Consider the following 20,692-nt stretch of genomic DNA (forward strand, 5'->3'; position numbering starts at 1 on the left):
CATAGGCTGTTGGATCTGTTTTATATTAATCAGATGTGTTTGAGCAGGGAAGCACCTAAAGTATACATGTCAATGGCCCTGGAGGACCTGAAGTTTGAGATCCAAATGAAATCAGTAAGATAACTTAATTTAAATATAAACTTTCTTTTTCTCCTTCTGTTTTAGCCAATGACTGATTTTAAGGAGCCACCATTACTGTTAAAAATGTGTAAATCTTCTCGTTTTAATCCCACCATTTAACCTCATGGCCATGCGGAAAAAAAATTGTCTCCATTAAATTAAACCTTTCTTTTCCTTTTTCTTGTGTTTCATGCTTCGGCACTATCACCAGGCTAAACTGGAAGGTGGATTTGAAAACTGTCAGCATTTGTGAAATACGTGATTTGTGTTAAATAAATGAAAACATTACAAAAAAGAAAAAGACCAGAGAAATTTTATTGGTTAAAATGTTCTAAAAAATAAACCTGAGAGGGGGTTTCTCAAGCAATTAAATAAACAATTAACTAGAAAACTACACCACCCCTGCAGTCATTTATACATTACAACACTAATGTTATGTACATGTGAACATAAGCTTTGACTGACTTTTATGCTTTGATGTCACATTATGGACAAGCTGTCTTTGAACTGTACTGATGTGAAATGTTTTTGTTGCCCAGTATGAGAACTTGTAAATAGCTGAATATAAAAACAACAATAAATATAGTTTATTATTTCCTTTGTGGCTTGTCATGCAGCAACTGATTCTGTGTCTTGAAGTGTTTTGTTCTCAAAAATTTGTTGTCCTTTGACTTTAGCTAAAGTTTATGGGACACTGACTTTTGGGGAGGTCAAATTCCTTCGACTTTTATTCCAAGTTAAGGGATGGTTGTAAATATTCACAGTCCATTTACTCTCTTTGGTTTCTTATTATCCAAAGACCATAATCCTTGGGTGTAGATTTTAATTTTAGATGCATAGATTGTGACAGAGCTGTAAATACTGCTCTCATAATTAAATGAAGATGTAGGCAACAGTCACTAATAATAGCAATTACGGTAACAGGAATAGAACTATTTAATGAGTGAACCATGAGTTTCTATTAATGATTTACACAAAGACGGTTTATAACATGTAACAGTGAGGTCAGTGTTCCCTGACACACATATAAAATGTAATTATGAAAAAAGTGGCATTATAACATCGTGCTTTTACATTCACTATCTCCTAAAACTCAGGTTGTTTCTCTAGATAACGTAAAACAACAAAGGGAGATTCTATTGTCTTGTGTGCACTGGCTGTTTAGATGCAAGACATCTGATGTTCCCTCCTTACAAACCATAACCTCCGGAGACCTAAGCTTCAATTTGACTTAGAGATGTCTTCTAGCTATTTGGTGTCAGGAAGATCAATTTTTTTTATGATTTACCATTATACATATTGTTATATATATATATATATATATATGATTTTCTATGATGTAGATATAAATATAATTTCATATGCAAAAAAAAAAAACTTTGCTGACACCACTAAATGGCAAAATGATCAACAGGTTTCAGTGACACAGAAATTAGTATTATGGTGCAGATGACCAAGTATGTGATGTTGATGGGACTCATCAACATCACATAAGTCATAAGAAAGTTGTAAGTGAACAGCAGAAATACTAAATTCATATCCTGCAGTGTAATGTGCTTATGATGTGCAACAGCTTTTCTTTATGAGCATCTGGAAATGCTGGTTGCAGATTTGCCAGTCCCATATGAGTTTCTGCTTTATGTGACAAATAAAAGGAGGCACTTCAGACAAGAAGAGCTTTTTCAAGTATTGATGAGAACAAGATAGTGTGCTTTTAACGTCAATGCACAAGTTATGTCTAGTGCCTCCAGGCTTTTTGTGCCCCCAAGTGGTCGGTCTTCTGCACAACTGGCAGCAAAATGACCACAAAAACTAAGATGGTGCATGAACAGCCAGTTTATCATCAGTGCTGAAATATGGTGGTGGTGTAGGTAATATTGATACACAAATAATCAAAACTTGGAAGAGAAATGGCATAACTCACTTTCATACCCAAACCAAGTGTTAGAGACACTAAGGTGGGTTTACTTAAATAAATCTTCAAGGAAATTCGTTGTAAGCACTAAAAGGTTTACTCTACTAATTAGAAAAGCATGCAGTTTGAAGAGTAAACTGGGAATGGATAAAATTGATCAAATATTGAATTATTATTTTTATTAATCATATGCTGTTTATATATACACACACACACACACACACACACACACACACATATATATATATATATATATATATATACATATATATATATATATATATATATATATATATATATATATATATATATATATATATATATATATATATATATATATATATATATATATATATATATATATACACATAAAATATTTGCTCATGGACCACTTTGTTTTAACTTGAAAGTTTATACCGGAAGTAGCGTTTGTTGACGAAGCCAGTTGGACATGTATTAAGACTTTCAGTACTATCACTGTTACTGGTTGTCACTTCAGTCTTTTAACTGTCACAACGACTGGCCTTGATTGATTCGGTGAGTTTAAGGTCGCTTTAAAAATGACATGAGACACCGAGAAGGTTGCTGAGATTAACACTACAGTTAGGAAAGTCATCAACACGAGCTAACCTCTCGGTAGCACAACCTACGTAGCTACAGGACGGTTACCCCTTTCTGCTAACTTTACGCTACCAGCAAGAATCACCCAAAATATCTGGATATCTTTTATGCAACTTGGAAAGCAGCACAGCAAAAGTTTGTTTTTCCATTCAAGCTGAAGTTTCTACTGAATTTAAACACGCAACAACATGCCGCTAGCTTTAGCAGGCGATGCTACTAATGACAGGTTATAGAGCAGGCAGCCTGTCATCTAATGGTGATTTCAGGGAGGGTTGCTCCTTAACCTTGCTGGTACTTCCAGGCCCAGTCTATAATAAAGTGTTTAAATGTGTATTTAAAGTTAACTCTTATTAGTTTAACTAAATGCTGTAACTGATAACACATACTCCACTAAAAAAACACAACTAAAAAGGGAGGGGATGAGCATATTATAACCATCCACGTAAAGACTTATGTGACATTTGCATTTTTGACCCACCTTGACTGGTAAAGCTGCATATGTATGTATGTATGTATGTATGTATGTGTGTGTGTGTGTGTGTGTGTGTGTGTGTGTGTGTGTGTGTGATTGCAGAGAACACAGTTATGTGCAGCTGTGTGCGGAGCTCCAGGGCTCTGTCCCCTGGCCTGCTCCCCAGGTTGCTGCTTCCCCAGACAGGGCTGAGGTTGGTAGGCAGGGGCCTCAGGACATCCCCCCATTGCATGGCTGTAGCTGGAGACTCTCAGCTGGTCCCCCTGCCCAGCCAGGCCCGGGTTGTGATCTGCGGAGGAGGAATCGTGGGAACATCGGTGGCGTATCACCTGGCCAAACTGGGCTGGACTGATATCGTGCTGCTTGAGCAGGGCAGGTGAGTTAAAATATGTAAACATTATTCACTTGCAGATGTTTTTTTTAAGCTTGGAATCAGCAAGCTTTTAACCTAATGACCTATGGGTTGGCCTTGAGAAATGTGTTTTATTTAAACACTGTTCGTGGTCTGTGTGTCTTGCTGTCATAAACAGACTGATGACAGTAGGACTGATTGACATTCCTGTTAGGTTGGGATATTTTGGACATTGGTTACTGATATTTGATCTGTAAGAATAAAAATTGATTGATTTATTATTGCCCTGCTAATATTAGATTGTCTGCTTAATCCCACCCAGACTTGGCGCAGGAACAACCAGACTGTGTGCTGGTATTGTCAGCGTGGCTAAGCCTATTTCCATTGAATGTCAGATGGCCAACTACTCCAACAGTCTTTACCAGCAACTAGAGGTGGAGACGGGGGTTAAAACAGGTCAGATGCTTCAGCATGATTTGCATCTCTAGTTAAATGTTGTGCTGTTAATGAAGATAATTATATAAATAAAGTTTCTACATGTCTGCATTTTACCATCTGTATGGGGCAGCGTGTCAAGATAACAAAACAGCCATTGAAGAGAGATGTGTCTGGTATGTGTTGCAGGATATGTGAAGACAGGTTCCTTGTGTCTGGCACAAAATCAAGATCGTTTTATCTCTCTTAAGCGGCTGGCATCCAGACTGAAGTAAGACCACAAATCAATATATTATTAGGGAGATAGTGTTTGTATGGGAGAAGAAACCTTTAAACTACCATTCTATTCTCAGGGTTATGGGAATTAGCTGCAACATCATTAAACCTAAAGATGTGGCCAAACTCCACCCCCTTGTAAATATTCATGACTTGGTGGGGGCGCTTCACCTCCCTTCTGATGCTTTCGTCTCCTCACCTGATGTTAATCATGCACTGGCCGTTGCAGCTGCAGGACAAGGTAAGTCCAGCCCCCAACCATTTCAGGTTAAAACCAGTTGCTGTTGCATCTCCTTATTTTTTTTTTTTGCATTATCTGACCTTCCTGGCTTCCTTTCCTCTTCAGGTGTACAGATACTGGAGCGAACCAGTGTTCAGCAGGTTGTGGTAGAAAAGGGCCACGTCATGGCTGTGGAAACTGATCGTGGCTCCATTGAGTGTGACTATTTTGTCAACTGTGCTGGCCAGGTAGAGCTCAATGATGCAAATTTAGCCGTGTTTCCATGTCAGCTATGATAAGGGAATTAGTGAGACAAAACCTTGTCAATAATTCTACATTTCTGGTGTTTTTTAACTGGTTAGTTTTGTGTTTTATTCTGTGACATTAAAGGGAGCAACTTTCTGTTTTAGTTATGGGTAGGACTCAATAAAAATTAATAAATCGGATTCTTTGTAATTAGTTAATCTTGATTATTCACACTTAAATTTTGTAACAATATTTTCCCCAAAAAGCAACTTTTTTTTTTTTTTTTAGATGGATGTAAGTGGATGACTGACTTAAACAATGGGTTGAAGACGTTACCATTATAAACTCAAGCTTGAGTGATGTCTGAGGGGAAAAAAATGCATTTAATTAGATTTAAATTCAGAAAAATACAAACAGAAACAGAAAATATTCCCAGCTAAAATACATAATGTTAACATGTCATTTTAAGTAGATCACTTTACCTAATTGCTCCAGCTGTTTGCTGATTAGGGAATCTACTAGGGGTGTGACGATATGCTTTTGTCTCGATTCGTTTCCGATTTTTTGGGTGTCGATACGATTTAAATTGCGATTGTCACAATTCTCCGATATTGCTGATTTTTGTAGATTAAAAAGAAAAAAAAATGTATAAAACTTTCTTTTTTTTGCTCGTCATTTTTCTTCATTTAAATAAAAAAAAACAACAACACAGTAGCCAGAGCACCATTCTGCTGCTATAATGCCCCAGAAGACAAGTAAAAAGATCAATAAAAATGACTAATTTTATAGTGCATTATAGTGCAATTTTATTTATTTGGAAAAAAAAACAAAACTTTTTTTTACAAAAAAAAAAAAAATTGATTTTAAAATTGTGATGAAAAAAAAATCCAGATTTTCCGATTATTCAATTTTCCCACCCCTAGAATCTACAGCATATTGCAGAACCTTTAACTTTTAAAATATTTTTGTCTTCGCTCGTTATTAATTTCTGACGGGAACATCTCCTGCTGCAGCTGGGAGCTAAAACTTCTGCTGTGTGAGGAGAAGGTTGTGTTTGGATGGAGGAGGGCCTGCAGCAACCCCTGCGGCTCATTAACGTGTCAGTCTCCAATAACACCATGAAAAGTTGTGGAATTTGTCGCTAGTTGCTTTTTTTTTTAAAAACAATTTTCTAAAACTAAAACTGCAAAGTTGTTGAGTTGGCAACACATCTTTAGCCATATGTATGACATATTCATCAGTGTCATTGGTGTACCAGGAAACCGTGCATTTACATTCACGTTGTTTGGAATAAATCTTTGATTAAATGCATCTTTTTTTTTTTTTTTTTAACTTGTTAATTTTAAAAATCTAAATCAGTATTCCTCATCGCATGTGGCTCACTGACTCTTGACATCCAGCTCGTAAAGCAGCCACTGGCTATCTGAAAATGCTATCTAAACAAGCCATAATGATCCTCAACGGTGCAGTTCTCTCCACTAACAAGAGCTGCAGGCTGCTTGCAGAAACTTTGCTGTCCTAACGGCCGCAACTAACCCTGTAAGAGCTGCCAGTTTTGGCTGATTTCAGCTGCACCGAACTCCGCCAAAGAGCTTCTCCGTCGGTAGCTCCGTATATATAATGAAAAAGAAACACCCAAATTCTGGAGGCATCATTGTATTTTCACCATATACTGTTGCGCAAGAATGCCATTACTCCGTGCAATATTTAGATTTCTTGCTAAAAAGCTGAATGTTACTGATTTGGCAACGCAGCAGGATAAGTAGATTGGGAACGCTTTTTTTTGCGAGGGTGGCGGCTCTCCACTTGTCTTAGTATATTGATTGCAGCTCTTGTTGAATTAACAGTGAGGATCACTGATCTAAAGTAACACATTAATCTGTTCTAAAAACTCATTTGGTGGGTTTATTCTAACATTGTTTAATAGATGCATTTACTTTCTGTTTCTGCTCTAGTGGGCTTATGAGCTGGGTCAGGCGAGTGAGGTGAAGGTGTCAGTTCCTCTCCATGGCTGTGAGCACTTCTATCTCCTCACCAAACCTCTCCAGGAGCCAGTTTCACCCAACACACCAGGTCTCACTCTTCAATCACACTTTTCTCTTCAGTTTTTAATGCGCTCTAAACTTCATATTCTTGTGTTTGTAAAATGATTTAGAATGGGTTTAATGTGTTTTGAGCTAAAAGAAATGTTTCTTTTTATTTTTCATTTATTTGCTGAGTTAGTTTTAAGTTTATGCTGCGGTAATTATTCTCTGGGGATTGGTTTAGATCAGTTTAGTTACTGAAACATATATGTATTTTTTTTAGTACCCAAACAAAAGTAAAGATTACCGAATGAGCTGAACATTTAAAACACTTTCATAGTTTACAACAAATGGAAAATTGCTAAGATTTTACACAGAACTTAAATGGAGAAAGAAACCATTTGGTCCTTATCAGGTTTTTAAATGAGGTAAAACAACTTTAGATGAACGTCAGGATATGACGTTACATGGTTTATTTAGATAAAACTCAACCAGAATACAGACGAGATGTATAAAAATGTAAGCTGTTCAGTAGCATTGATCGGCAATAACTGGTCGGTGCCATCTTTGTTTGACGTTATCAGCCTCTCACATCAGTGGCTTCACATTTAACTTGGTGACTATAAGGTTTGTGGTTACAAAACGAGTCTGTATCATCACTCCTCCATTAGCGTGCTTGACAGATGGGATCAGGTGTTAGGGTTGACGTGTTTGGTGTTAACCTGACATGGTGCTGTGTGCTATAGCCAAGTGTTTCCACATTTTATCTTAAATTGTCAATGTCAAATGTCAAATTATATCTTAAAACAAGTTACATTTGTCCCTCCTTTTTGGATTTTACTGTCATGAACTTTAACATTAACATGCTGACTCTGAGCCCTGTAGAGTCTGAGATGTAGGATTTTGGTTTGTTTCTAGTTTTTGAGTCTTGCACAGTGTGACCTTCAGGTAAAGCTGCTGCAACTTCCACCTATTTAAGATATTTGGCCTTATAACCACACAAAATGATGAGCAGCAACAGTTGCTTACTTAAGACCATTGCTTGGCATTGTGTAAACACACAGCCTAAATTTACAGACTAGATAAACTGGAAAAAAACACGTCTGCTTGTATAGACACTGACACCTGCAAGTGAGCCGTTAATCCTGCGTATTTAATTATAAAAAATAGCCTTTGCAGTCCAATCTGATAAGAAAATCTTACGATGAAGATGTTTACTCTCTTGACCACATGATAATCTCATTGGTGTTAAAGTTCACAAGAGGTTGGCTAATGGGGCGTGCTTTTCATCTATAGTGGTGATTGATATGGACGGGAGGATATATGCAAGGCCGTGGCAGGGAGGCCTCCTCTCTGGTGGCTTTGAGAAGAACCCCAAACCCATCTTCACCGAGGGCCGCAACCAGCTGGAGATCCAGAACATGCAGGAGGACTGGGATCACTTTGGTAAAAGAGGAGAAGCTGCTTTATACTTTTTAAAAAAAAATTATTTTACAAATAGGCCTGTTGCAATAAGTCAATTAATCGCATGATAAGAAAAAATGCGCGCAATAAGTTTGCCGGATGCAATAATTCTTATTTGTCTTTCTTTTTTCTCTTGCTCACTCCGAGCAAGCGCCGCATTTATTTTAAGACAATATTAACTAAACACGGCAACACAGCAAGCTTCCATCTGCACTTAAAACACAATCATCTACTGCAGTTTTATCCCAGCTGGGAAAAAAGATTAACAATCTGCCTGGATGAACATACATGTTACAAACGGCATTTTCACAACTTTACAGTGACATGAAAAATGACCTACTGAAGGCGATAAAAGACAATTTTACCTTTCTACCATTGGTCAAGTGCAAACATGTCCCCTTATATGAGCTTTTACCATACATTGTGTTACATACATGTTGTTTAGAGACCATATGTTCCAGATAACCATGTTGCCAAAAACTTGGAGAAGTCCTGATCTGTTTTAGCAGACTGGGGACTGGATGAGCATAAACTAATCTACACATGGAGCTAAATTGTCTTTAGAAATGAAAGTATGTTGATCTTTAAAAGAGTGAACTTGCATTATTATGGCTTTATTGTTATTCTAGTAAAAAATGGTCTCAAAATGACAACAACAATCGGTTTGTGCAATATTATTGTCTATCGCAATAATTTCTGAGACTATTAATCGCATGGCAAAATTTGTTACCATTACAGGCCTATTTATAAAATTCTTTACATCTGTCACTGGCATTCAATGACACATTTGATTAGTTACTTGTATTCATTGTGAAAACTGTCCAAATATGCAGTAACTTCTGTCACACAATGAAATGTTCAGGAGTCAGCCATGTTTAACCCTAACAGACAGTGTTGACAGTCAGGTGCTGGTGTAAGCAACCATTTGCACAGAGACAGATGTTGTAGAAAAAAAACAAATGGGTCAGATTTTCTGCTTGGCTGCTTTTATTGTATCTCACATAAAAAATGTGTAAAGCAACATATTGTCTCAAAGGCAGTTTGTTTATGTAAATCTTTATAACAAACATTTTCAATTGAATCTTTGAGTCATTTAAAGACTGAATCAGTATTTTTCTTGCCTTAGTTAAAGTTATGAGATGCAACATTGTTCATAACATTTGCTTATTCTTTCTTTGTGATTGTAGACTGAAGTTGTCTGTTTTGTTATTTAAGATGTTTTAGTACCACACTATGCATATGCCAGCTTCCATATATAGATAAATACACCTGTCTTTTGGCCTTGGCCTGACACAAGTAATGTGAGTCCTTGCACAGTGTGACATGCTGTCATAAGTCAGGCCTTTTATTACCAGCCAACTGCAGCCTCTCATGCTACTTCAGAAAAGTCTTTGCTTGTTTAGTTTTAACTGTTTTGTCCTGATTACAACCTCTAAATGGGAGGATTAAATGTTAGTGAACTGGATATTTTCAGCTAGTTGAAGTATTTTGTTTACTAGCTGTAAAAATAGCTGAAGCCTGGAGAGCAAAGAAGGTCAAACTCCGGTCCTCAAGGGCCGCAATCATGCAGGTTATTTATGTTTCCCTTCCCTAACGCACCTGATTCCAATTAAATGGATCCTGTAACTTGTCAAATTCTGCACAATGACTCATTAGTTGGAATCAGTTGTGTTGAAGCAGGGAAATATCTAAAACCTGCAGGACACTGGCTTTCAACATCTGTGTTTTAGAGCCTTTTAAAGTAATAGATGATTTATGGTTCAGGGAAGGGGAATGAGAAGCAATACCTGTGGTGTTGTTTTTTTTTTTATCTGTAGTAAGAGACAACTGCAGGAGATGGCCTTGTTTCTTTGGCAGGAAACTGTAGCTTTATGATAAATCTCTGCTTTTTTTTTTTTTTTTTTTTTTTTTTTTTTTTTTTTTTTTTAATGTTTAGATATACTGATATTGACTTTTCCATATTCTGGTGTGACTTGTTACATCTGAAAAAGCATTTGTGCATGACATTCATGTTTTAGTCTGCCAATCCTGTTCTTTGCTTGTACCTGCAGAGCCAATGCTCAACGCCCTGCTGAGGAGAATGCCAGGTCTCGAGTCCGCTGAGATCCATCAGCTGATCAACTGTCCGGAGTCTTTCACACCCGACATGCGCTGCCTGATGGGGGAGACGCCCGGTGTGTCTGGATACTATGTGCTGGCAGGAATGAACTCCTCGGGCCTGGCCTTCGCTGGAGGAGCTGGAAAGTAAGTAGAGTGTGTTGCTGTGATGGAAACTGCTGTGCACTCAATCCTACATCCCAGAGCATTTTATAGAGCTTTGATTGAAAGTAATTTAACTCTGGAGATATGTTAGTCACAGCATATTCATTACACTGATCAGCACTGTGATGTAGACATGATGAACATTGAGCCACAAACAGCAGGTTGCGTGGTTTGGTTCGCAGGTACCTGGCTGAGTGGATGACATATGGCTACCCCACAGCCAACGTCTGGCCACTGGATATCAAACGCTTCGGCAACCTACAGAGCAGCCGAACCTTCCTGCGACACAGAGTGATGGAAGTCATGCGTGAGTAAAACTCTTCTTTCCAAATGATTTTTGTTTGGGTTGTTCAGTGCTCCTTTCAACCAGGTACCTTAGGGTGCATTCACATCAGGATAGTCCACTAGACTCAGTCCGATTGGGGACTCGGCTCAGTTGTAGAGGGGTGTATCCATGCTTTTGCCCATCTTTTCACATTTTTTCCCCATCTCTTCCCCCACTTTCCCTTTTTGGTTCCAGAGTGGCTATCAGTATTACATCTTCATACTTTGTCGCTATGTATTTAACTTGTACAGGTTTTGAGCATCGGTCGGGTGGGGTTACGAGAGTGGTTTGTTTGTGTGTGTGTTTGTATGGATGTATGATTGATGATGACTATTACATGTATTATATATGTTATTTATTTTTATTTTGTTCTTTGGTTATTTATCTATTTGCTTATTCTTTTTTCCTGTTTGTAAATTACTTTTTTTTAATTTGTAGACACTGCTGCTCTTGTTTTGTGTTACTTTTATTTAGAGGACCCCCTTGAAAACAAGATGGTGCATCTCAATGGGTCATTCCTCTATCAATAAATGAATGTTAATAATAAATACTAGACTCAGTTCGATTGGGGACTCGGCTCAGTTGTAGGGGGGTGTATCCATTCAGATTGAGATCGCATTCACGCTGCACTTAGTTCAAGTGCGCCAAACCTTTACGAATATATATCACCATTCCCACCAAAGGTGGCGCTGCACTAGTATTTAGCAAAAAAGAGGAAAAGACCCTCGTGAAGAAGAAAACTACGTTGCGAGTTAAACATAGAGCATGAAACTATGGCTGTTTTTTTTGTTTTGTTTTTTTTATTTTGTCTTGTATAAGTATACTGCAGACATACACTGCAACAATGTAATGCTACGCCAAATGCAGGAAGTGACTTTTTTTTTGTAGTCTGCTTCCTGTATTTGGTCCACTTGAAACAGGCTGAGATCTGCATTTGTAGGCGAACCGAGTCCACTTCTTTCCCAGCTCCCCAAAGGAGCAAATGGACTCAGATTCGAATCAAAAAGGCCGATGTGAATGTGCCCTAAGACCTCTGCGGCTCAGCATGCATTTCAAGTTGAACACATATGTTTTTTTTCCAAGTCTTGCAGGTGTATTAATACTATTTGTGTTCGTCTCCATGTGCAGCCCTGCTGTATGAGCTGAAAGTTCCTCGGTGGGACTTTCAGACTGGGCGTCAGCTGAGGACCAGTCCTCTGTATGACCGTCTGGACACCCAAGGGGCTCGCTGGATGGAGAAACATGGCTTTGAAAGGCCAAAGTACTTTGTTCCTCCTGGGAAAGGTAGAGATTGCTGATTATTAAAGCAACTTTCTTTTATTAATATTCGGAAATTATATGAATAAATAGCTTAACAGCAGTAAACGCCTTTAAATGAAAACAAAACAATTCAATTATAACAAGACAGCATTGCTGACATGGACGGTAATGTTTTAAAACCAGTTTGGCATACATACAATTTCTATTGGTATAATCTTGTATAGATTTCTGTACTGTTGGAGGTTTATCTTTAATCAACTAGTGCAAATTATATTGGAAAACCAGCATCATCCGTTTCATCAAAAAAAAAAAAAAAGTGAATTGGGAGTAGTAAATATCTGGTGAAAATCCCAATAGGAAAAATACACGCTCAAGTTTAATTGTCAAATATAAAATTGTTCAGAGCTCTTTGTCAATGTTTTAAAAAAAAAAGTGCAGTCATGAGGTATTGCCATATTAGATAAAACATATTCTTACCTTCAATTTTCTTTTACAAACGAGACATGTAAGAGCTGCATTTACTTAGAAACTGAGGTGTAAAATGTACTGGATGAGGAACTGGAAACGGGCTTTTCTTAAAAACGTTTGTTCGTTCAATTATTTATTTTCTTAACAGCTTAGTCCAATTCAGGGTCGTGGGGAAACTGAAGCCTATCTCAGCAATCATTTGGGCGAGAGGCAGGGTACATCCTGGACAGGTTGCCCGTCCATCAAAGGGCCAACACAGAGAGACAGACAACCATTCATGCTCCATCCATCCATCTTCTGCCGCTTATCCGGGGTCGGGTCGCAGGGAAGCCCAGACTTCCCTCTCCCCAGCCACATTTGCCAACTCTGTGGGGGGGACTCATGCTCATACTTACTATTAGGGACCCTTTAAAGTAACCAGGTAACATATCTGGATGTCTTTGGACAGTGGGAGGAAACAAGAGTAGTCATCATGCAGCCCCTTAAAAACCCCTGCACGTGAAAATTTTATTTGAAGTTGAATGAATGTAATTTTGACCAATCTTCCTCATTGTGTTGGATTGCTAGATCTTTCTCCAATATACTGGTAACATTATTACTACAAGTTCAAACACAAAACTCTGATAGAATAAGGAAATTAACTTTTTTTTTTTTTTTTTTTTTTTGCTTATATTTGTATTTAATAAAACAAGTCCTCAAGGACTCCTGGCACATCTATAATCATTAAATTTACAAGATTTGAATATAAACTTTATAATAAAATATAGACAAAAGTTATCAGATAAAATCTGACAATAGTTCAGATTTGATCGGATTTGCTGGAAGTTGTAAGGGCCTCTGTTTTAATACCCTTATCAAACCATTTTTTAAAACCATAAATTTCCTGTTTGGATATAAGGAAGTTCTTATTAAATGGTTGGAGGGAAAAAGTCTCTGCCTAACAGACTTCAACACACCAAACCATGTCTGTTAAACACAATTTCATTATTTTTTACATGTGAGGAAAGGGGGAATAACTCGACAAAAAGGTTTTTCTAGCTATTATCAACTAAGGATTTCAAAGACCAGTTTGTCTAATGGTCAGTGAGCAGTTACAAGTTTGAAATGATGATCACAGGTCTGCAGGGGTTTTAGGAGCAGTGTGACTTCAGATGATCTGTATGAGTTAAATCAATCTCTGGTTTGTGTATCTTTATAGATCTGCTGTCTCTGGACCAGAGTAAGACCTTCTACAAACCAGACTGGTTTGACATTGTTGGAGCAGAAGTGAAATGCTGCAAAGAGGCCGTTTGTGTCATTGACATGTCCTCCTTCACCAAGTTTGAGTTGACTGTGAGTGGTGATGACGTCAGTTTCAATAATCAGTGTTGGACACACCTTTCTCTGAACACGGCAAAATGCTTGGAACAAATCTGCAGTTCATTGTGAACCGTATGACCGCAATCCTTCGTCAGTGTAAAAATATTTGTTGCAGCTTCTGGTCTGTTCTGTTGTGTCAGTCCACAGGGGACCAGGCTTTAGATGTGCTGCAGCATCTGTGTGCCAATGATCTGGATGTCCCAGTAGGACACATTATCCACACCGGCATGCTGAATGAGAGAGGGGGCTACGAGAATGACTGCAGTGTGGTCCGCCTCAGCAAGAATAGGTCTGAAATGTTTGCATGATGATACTATTAATCACAGGTGTCAAACTCCAGTCCTCCAGGGCTTTTTGTTGTCTCCATGCTCCAACACACCTGACCAAAATTCATAAGTAGGTTGACAAGAAGCTGCTGGATCCATTTGATTTGAATCAGCTGTGTTGGTCGAGGGAAACAACAGAAACCTGTCGGATACCGGCCCTCGAGGACTGGAGTTTGACACCCCTGCTATAAATGGTTGTAGTCTGCATGAGTTAAAAAAAAACAAAACAAAAAAAGCAACCTTTTTCGTTTATTCCTCAGCTTCTTCATCATCTCCCCGACAGACCAGCAGGTCCACTGTTGGTCCTGGATAAAGAAGCACATGCCCAGTGACCCACATCTCCACCTAGAGGATGTTAGCTGGAAGTACACAGGTGTGCCCAGCAGAACCATAACGGGGGGCGGGGGGCTCTGTTGTGTTGTGTTTGTCTGATACCCACACTGATGGGAAAAGATGCATTAAAACACATCAACCACCAACGCAGTCATTTCACTAACCTAGTTTTAGCATCTGTGAGGCACACACCAGGGGAGCTGAAGGTGGTTAATTACATGGTCTGAATGTTATTTTAATATAGGAATGGAGTTACTTTAACTCTGAGATGTGAGCAATTCTGTATCCACACGTAGCATAAAACACTGAACATGGGAGTGTCTTGTGACAGTGGATGAGTTTAGTTAATCAGAAAGTCTTTAGCATTTACAACCTTTATCTTTTACACACAGCTTTAAATCTGATCGGACCACGTGCAATGGATGTTCTGGCTGAGCTGTCTTATGTTTCCATGATGCCCGACCATTTCCCCTCCATGTTCTGTAAGGTGAGAAAGACGAGTTTTCCTTGGTTTTATTCGTTGCTCTTCTCCTGTCCTCGTGTTTTCAGCTAAATTAAACTGCTGTGTGTTTGTGTGTTTTTACAGGAGATGAGTGTGGGCTATGCCAACGGGATCAGAGTGATGAGTATGACACACACTGGAGAACCAGGTTTCATGCTCTACATCCCTATAGAGGTGTGACCTGCACACTCACAAACATAATTTAATCAACCTGCCTCACAATCACAAACATAACTTTTATGAAAAAGAAAGTATGCCCGCTATAAATTGTTAAAGTTTATTTATCAGGACTTAATATTAAATCATCTCATCTTTTCCAGCTCTTACAATTAGATGAATAACTGCTCACATGAGACTGCCATTATTTAGAAACAACATCTGAGCCAAAATGCAGAAGCAATATGTGAAAAACTATGCCTACCCTAAAGGGCGCTCCGTACTTGCACGGCGTCGGCAGAACCGCCTTTACCTACTGTTGGGCTCCTGGACTGAGAAATTTTGTAAGCCCTGACCCATCCTCCAAATGTACCAAGTCTCATTACAGAAAATAATATCCAGGTTTACACTGAGGTTTTCTTCAAGTTGTATTAACATATTAATAACATGACCATAATGAATGATATTGAATACAATATTAAATTAAGAAATAACAGCAGCAATAGATCAGACAACCCTGTGAAGCCATGCTTCCTAAAAGGAAGTAGCTTATCAACATTACTTTTCAGACAATGCAGCCACAACATGTGAAAACCTGCAGATGCTATCACTAAACACTGCTCTGTCCTTTTTTAGAAGTGCCGCCTTCTGGTTTCTTTTGCACAGAAAGCTGTGATTATGTCCTTAAAATCCAAATGACGAATATCAAGCAGTGATCATAAATGTAAGGAAAGCTGACAGTGTTACCCAGTTTGAGGCTGAAATATGATCTAAGGCAGTTCCTGCTGTTTATGTGTGTCCCAACGCAGACTTATCATTTTTCTTTTTGACAATCCATCAGTCCCATCTTTTGCCTGTTCTAATGAAAATGAACATAGGGTTTAAAAGTATCATAAACTGTATGCTTTATGTGTCAATATGGCAAGATAGAGCTGACCTGATGTAACACCATTCACAGATGCCCACCAACTTTCTTTGTTTGTTTTCAACTTTCTTATTGCACACGCAACAAAAAAAAATCACAATCTTTATTAACAGCACCCATTGAGGATTGGGTCAACAGCACGACTGTGTAATGTAATATTTAATATGAGGCGTTCACAGCGTGTATGTATGTAAATATATTAATTTAACACCCGCAATGTGATCTATGAAACCTAGTAGCAATGTTGCTGAATATGTTTCAAAAGGACGTGCAAAAAGTCTGTGTGCGTTACTGCACACATGGCTGTCATTATTGTCACAAGAAGGATACATTAAAACAAAGCAAGGAGACTCAGAGAACGTGTTCTTCACCCTCCTGTGAAGATTTGTGGGATGAACAAGGAAACGATTATCAAAACAGATGGCTTTTCCAGCATTTTGGACTTTTTGGGGGAACTCGGGATGAATGTGGAGAGGAGTCACACACACCTGCAGATGAAAGACATTGCATGTCACAGCTGGAATCATCCAGATGTGCTGTCCAAGTCCTAAATGTCATGTGTTGGCGGATGGTTACGGTTATTGGTTTCCATGCACTTTGCAGTCAAACCAAATGGTTGACATGGTGGCAACAGCTTCATTTGAATCAATCAGCAGTCCCAAATGTCCATAAGATGCTAAATGACAGCAGAACTTTCAAGTTACATAACAATTACTTTTTAGGTAATTTTGTCCCCAAAATGTTGGGCCCCTAAACTCCGTGGGCCCCTGGGCTTTAGCCCAGGAAAGCCTGTGCATTATGTGTCAGGTTGAGCTCAAGTAGTTTGTGTTGATGGACTGTGTGTAGAAGAACAATGGCAGTTAATGGATGTCATTCAGCCATATATATATATATATATATATATATATATATATATATTTACAGTATGTGTCAATGCATTTGGCAACAAGACCCAATTATCTAGAAACAAGTAATCACACTGACCAATTCATACATCGTACATCCATGTAGCTGCGTTTAGCCGGGATGAATGGTCTGAAAAGGTGCCTGTCGAGCACCTACGCAGAGCCTACGGTGGTTACAGCGTAACCCCTCGATCCCTCTGAACTTGAAAACGCTGCTGCACCTTCGCAGCTGATCGCGGCAACACTAATAGAAAGGACTGGTTTTATCAGGTGCACGGCAGTGTGTTTCTGAAGCGTTCCAGAAGCGCCGACGCTTTCCGCTTCTCTAAGATACGGGTTGGTTCCATGTTTGCCACTTTGAAACCACGTCTTACTAGAGCAGAGTGGATCATTCAGGCAGGAAATCAGTTGATGAAAACCAAAGTGGATTCGGTGGATTTTGCCAGTAAAAGACTACATTTTTTGTTATGGATGCATTTTACTCAACATTTCTTCATTACCGGCAGCACCAAGCCGTTAGGTTAGGTGAAAGACAGTTTCACTTAATACAGGACCCAGGGGAAAATGCGCATATATCTTGGAGGAGGAAAGCTACGCTGTTTTATAACCTCTTGTTTTGACTCCACTCAAATGATGCATGATTACGCAATCCTCACGTGAACCGCAACAGATGTTCTGCTGCTTTTTACATAGAATGAGGAAAAGATTACTTGAGGAGAGATGAGTGGAAGATCAATGAACTGAAGCAACAATAAACATGAACTTTTTTTTTTTTTTTTTTTTTTTTTTTTTTTTACACAAAAACGATGTCCACTACGATAGACACCCATTTAAAGGCTGTTTTCTTTTTTATTTATGGGTGGTATATTTGCAGTTTAATCACTTTAGTTGACATTGGAGAGTCACTCAACCCACACACTCACTGAATAGACAAATATAGTATGAATTTTTTCCATACACCTAATTACTAACTGTACTTTAGTGATAACAAAAAGAAGAAAATGCTACTAGTAATTTTTATAGAATATTTCCATTTTATAAATATGACAATATATTCTAAATATTTCTTTAGAATAGATCAAGTCAATTATATTAAAGACAAAGAAAAGCATCTCTGTACATGTCTGTAGAAGTAAAATATATGTGAAAAATGTGGAATTGTTTTCAATAATTCATGCCTCACAGGGTTATTGTGAACCAGATAAATAGTTTAATATGCTTTGAAGTTGTTTATTTGAGGTTGCATTTATGTTAAAAACACACTAAAAAATTAGCAATGATCAGAGGCTTTCTTTTAAACGTCCTGAGACTGACAGTGGATGTATTTTTCTTATTCATGACTACTTCAGGTCAAAGTTCAATACAAACATAGTTATGCAGATCTGACAATCTTCTGTCGTCTGTACAGTGTTGATATACACTATCAGTCCAAGGTTTGGACACAGTTTCCCATTGGATAGAATATGAAAGCGTGTTCAGACTTTTGACTGGTTGTCACAGTTTCTGTGAGAATCGTTTAGGTATATAAAAAGAAAAAAATTGTGCTTAAAAATTGTTACTGTTATCTGTGTTTGCTCATACATTTTTCTCCCTCCAGTATGCGCTTCATGTGTACAATGAGGTGATGTCAGTGGGCCAGAAGTATGGCATTCGTAATGCAGGGTACTACGCACTGAGGAGTCTTCGCATCGAAAAGTTCTTTGCCTTCTGGGGTCAGGACTTGGACACCTTCACCACTCCGTTGGAGTGCGGACGCGAATTCAGGGTCAAGTTTGACAAGGTCTGTTTGTTCAGTGTGTGATTCACCATCAAATTACATTCCCCTCTACGAGGTGATTTTGGTGAAGCAGATATTGAACAGACATTGTTGCTTTTCATTTTCATGCTGTCTGCACTTTCTTTGAACAACAGTTGGAAATTAGATAAGAGTCGGAAGAGTAAAAAGAACCACGTCTGCTCGGCCTCTGGCTTCTAGTGTTTGCAGGGATATGATGGAAAATTTGTCATCAAGCTGCACCTGCTGGCACAACAGGTGGTATCAGCAGCTCCAAGTGTGTCTATCAGTCATTTTGCAAAAAGAAGAACCTCAGGTGTCTCTGTAATGTCAGCACTATATTAATGAAAGGACTGCTCTGGTTTACACAGACTGTTTTTCAATGAGCTGCACAGGCTTCATACCCTTTGTTTACCTGTCTTCTTTTTATTGTCCGTGACTTCCTCCTCAATTTATTCGTCCTTCCTCTCTTCATCAGGACACTAATTTCCTTGGTCGTGAGGCGTTGCTGCAGCAGCGTCAGGATGGTGTGTTCCGGCGATTTGTCATGCTGGTTCTGGAGGACCACGACACCGAGCTGGACCTGTGGCCGTGGTGGGGTGAGCCCATCTACCGTAACGGGGAACTGGCTGGAACAACCACCAGCAGCGCCTACAGCTACACACTGGAGCGTCATGTCTGCCTGGGCTTCGTGTCTCTACCACCAGGAGCTGAGGGGCTCCCCACACCCATCACACCTGATTTCATCAACCGCGGGGACTACGAGGTGGACATTGCTGGTCAGCGCTATCCGGCCAAAGCCAAACTGTACCCATTCAGCTCCCTCTTCACCCAACAAAAACGCCGCAAGGAAGACATGGAGCTCAGTAATCTTCAGGGAAAGTGAAGCTGAGTTGTGGAAAAGCTTCTGTGACACTCCTTCATTTTACCACTCCTGCTCTCCTCTCACGCTGCCACAGTCTTCCTCTCTTTACAACTCCTAATGAGTGGGCTGGATGTTCAAACATCTCCTGTTCATCAAATATTGATCTCTATGTTGCGTTCTTTGCTTTCAAAGTGCAATATTTAATAGGTTCCAAATGAGTTCTTGTCTAATCAAATTCTGTGTGGGCAGTGTTTCCGCCCTCTCTGTTTCACACTCAGTCCAGACACTCTCATGGTTGCTTTACTAAAACAGACCATGTTTAAGTGCCTTCATTAAGGCAAGATCAACACTTGATGTTGCAGACGATACATTTCCACGCTGCAGTCTGAACGAAACGTCAGTGCCAGTGACTGAAACCAGACACACTTGATCAGCTGTAAATGTGCTGCAGTAAAGAGTCACTTAATTTAGATAGTTTATAGCTTCCACTACTGTGATCCTCTCATTATGGAAGTGATGGAAGCGTTTCTAGATGAGAAGAATAAATGTGTAAGCATTCAGAAGCCTGAGTTAGTAATCAGTAAAACTGTGTTTTGTTTTGTGTGTGTTTATGTGCTGCCCATTACTCCTTTTCTTTTGTTTAGTTTTTCTGAAAGATTCACTTCAAAACGAAATGGTTTTATCCTCCTTGATAGTGTCTTTGTTATTATCATCTGTGAGCTGCTGTTAGTGTTTTTCTGTGTGCAGACTTGGTGGTCATGTATTTCTGCCAGGACAACTCTATCAGTTATTTATGTTTTGTGGTCGTCTTGACACATTGATGCACTTTGAGGTATTTGTTCAGTTTTTATTGTGTGGCTGATAAAAACATTGAGGGAGTCTATTATATCTTATGATTCAGTTCACTTGTTTGTGTAAAGGAAGGATTTCACTGCAACTTGAAATAAACAATGTATTTTTGTATATGTGGTGTGTGAATTAAAAAGTCAATTTTTAAAACTACCCTTTTCCTTACCAGTTATCAGTTGGATTATTATTGAGCAGATTATGTAGCTTTCCTTGTAATGGTCTCATGTCAGATGCTCTG

At 38.8% G+C, this 20,692-nt stretch overlaps 1 protein-coding gene across 1 annotated transcript; it reads left to right on the plus strand.

The window, feature by feature from the left end:
- Positions 1-2,460: 2,460 nt before the first annotated feature.
- On the plus strand, positions 2,461-20,597 carry pdpr (pyruvate dehydrogenase phosphatase regulatory subunit). Its single transcript, XM_079241012.1, has 18 exons — positions 2,461-2,572; positions 3,231-3,504; positions 3,803-3,936; positions 4,105-4,186; positions 4,269-4,432; positions 4,538-4,659; positions 6,613-6,730; positions 7,978-8,127; positions 10,197-10,389; positions 10,590-10,714; positions 11,861-12,016; positions 13,659-13,792; positions 13,960-14,108; positions 14,406-14,518; positions 14,871-14,965; positions 15,065-15,154; positions 18,564-18,746; positions 19,219-20,597. The coding sequence occupies exons 2-18, from the start codon at positions 3,242-3,244 to the stop codon at positions 19,624-19,626; spliced, it is 2,679 nt and encodes an 892-aa protein (XP_079097138.1). The 5' UTR covers positions 2,461-2,572; positions 3,231-3,241; the 3' UTR covers positions 19,627-20,597.
- The last annotated feature ends 95 nt before the right edge of the window (positions 20,598-20,692 follow it).

Source organism: Telmatherina bonti (genome assembly GCF_933228915.1).
Source record: "Telmatherina bonti genome assembly, chromosome: 1".
Lineage (NCBI taxonomy): Eukaryota > Metazoa > Chordata > Actinopteri > Atheriniformes > Telmatherinidae > Telmatherina > Telmatherina bonti.

Bases quoted from the DNA above. Each gene is read 5' to 3' on its own strand.
- pdpr (XM_079241012.1), top strand. From the start codon at position 3,242: ATGTGCAGCTGTGTGCGGAGCTCCAGGGCTCTGTCCCCTGGCCTGCTC. The intron at 4,433-4,537 runs GTAAGTCCAGCC...TTTCCTCTTCAG, and splicing joins CGTTGCAGCTGCAGGACAAG to GTGTACAGATACTGGAGCGA. The intron at 4,660-6,612 runs GTAGAGCTCAAT...TTTCTGCTCTAG, and splicing joins TTGTCAACTGTGCTGGCCAG to TGGGCTTATGAGCTGGGTCA.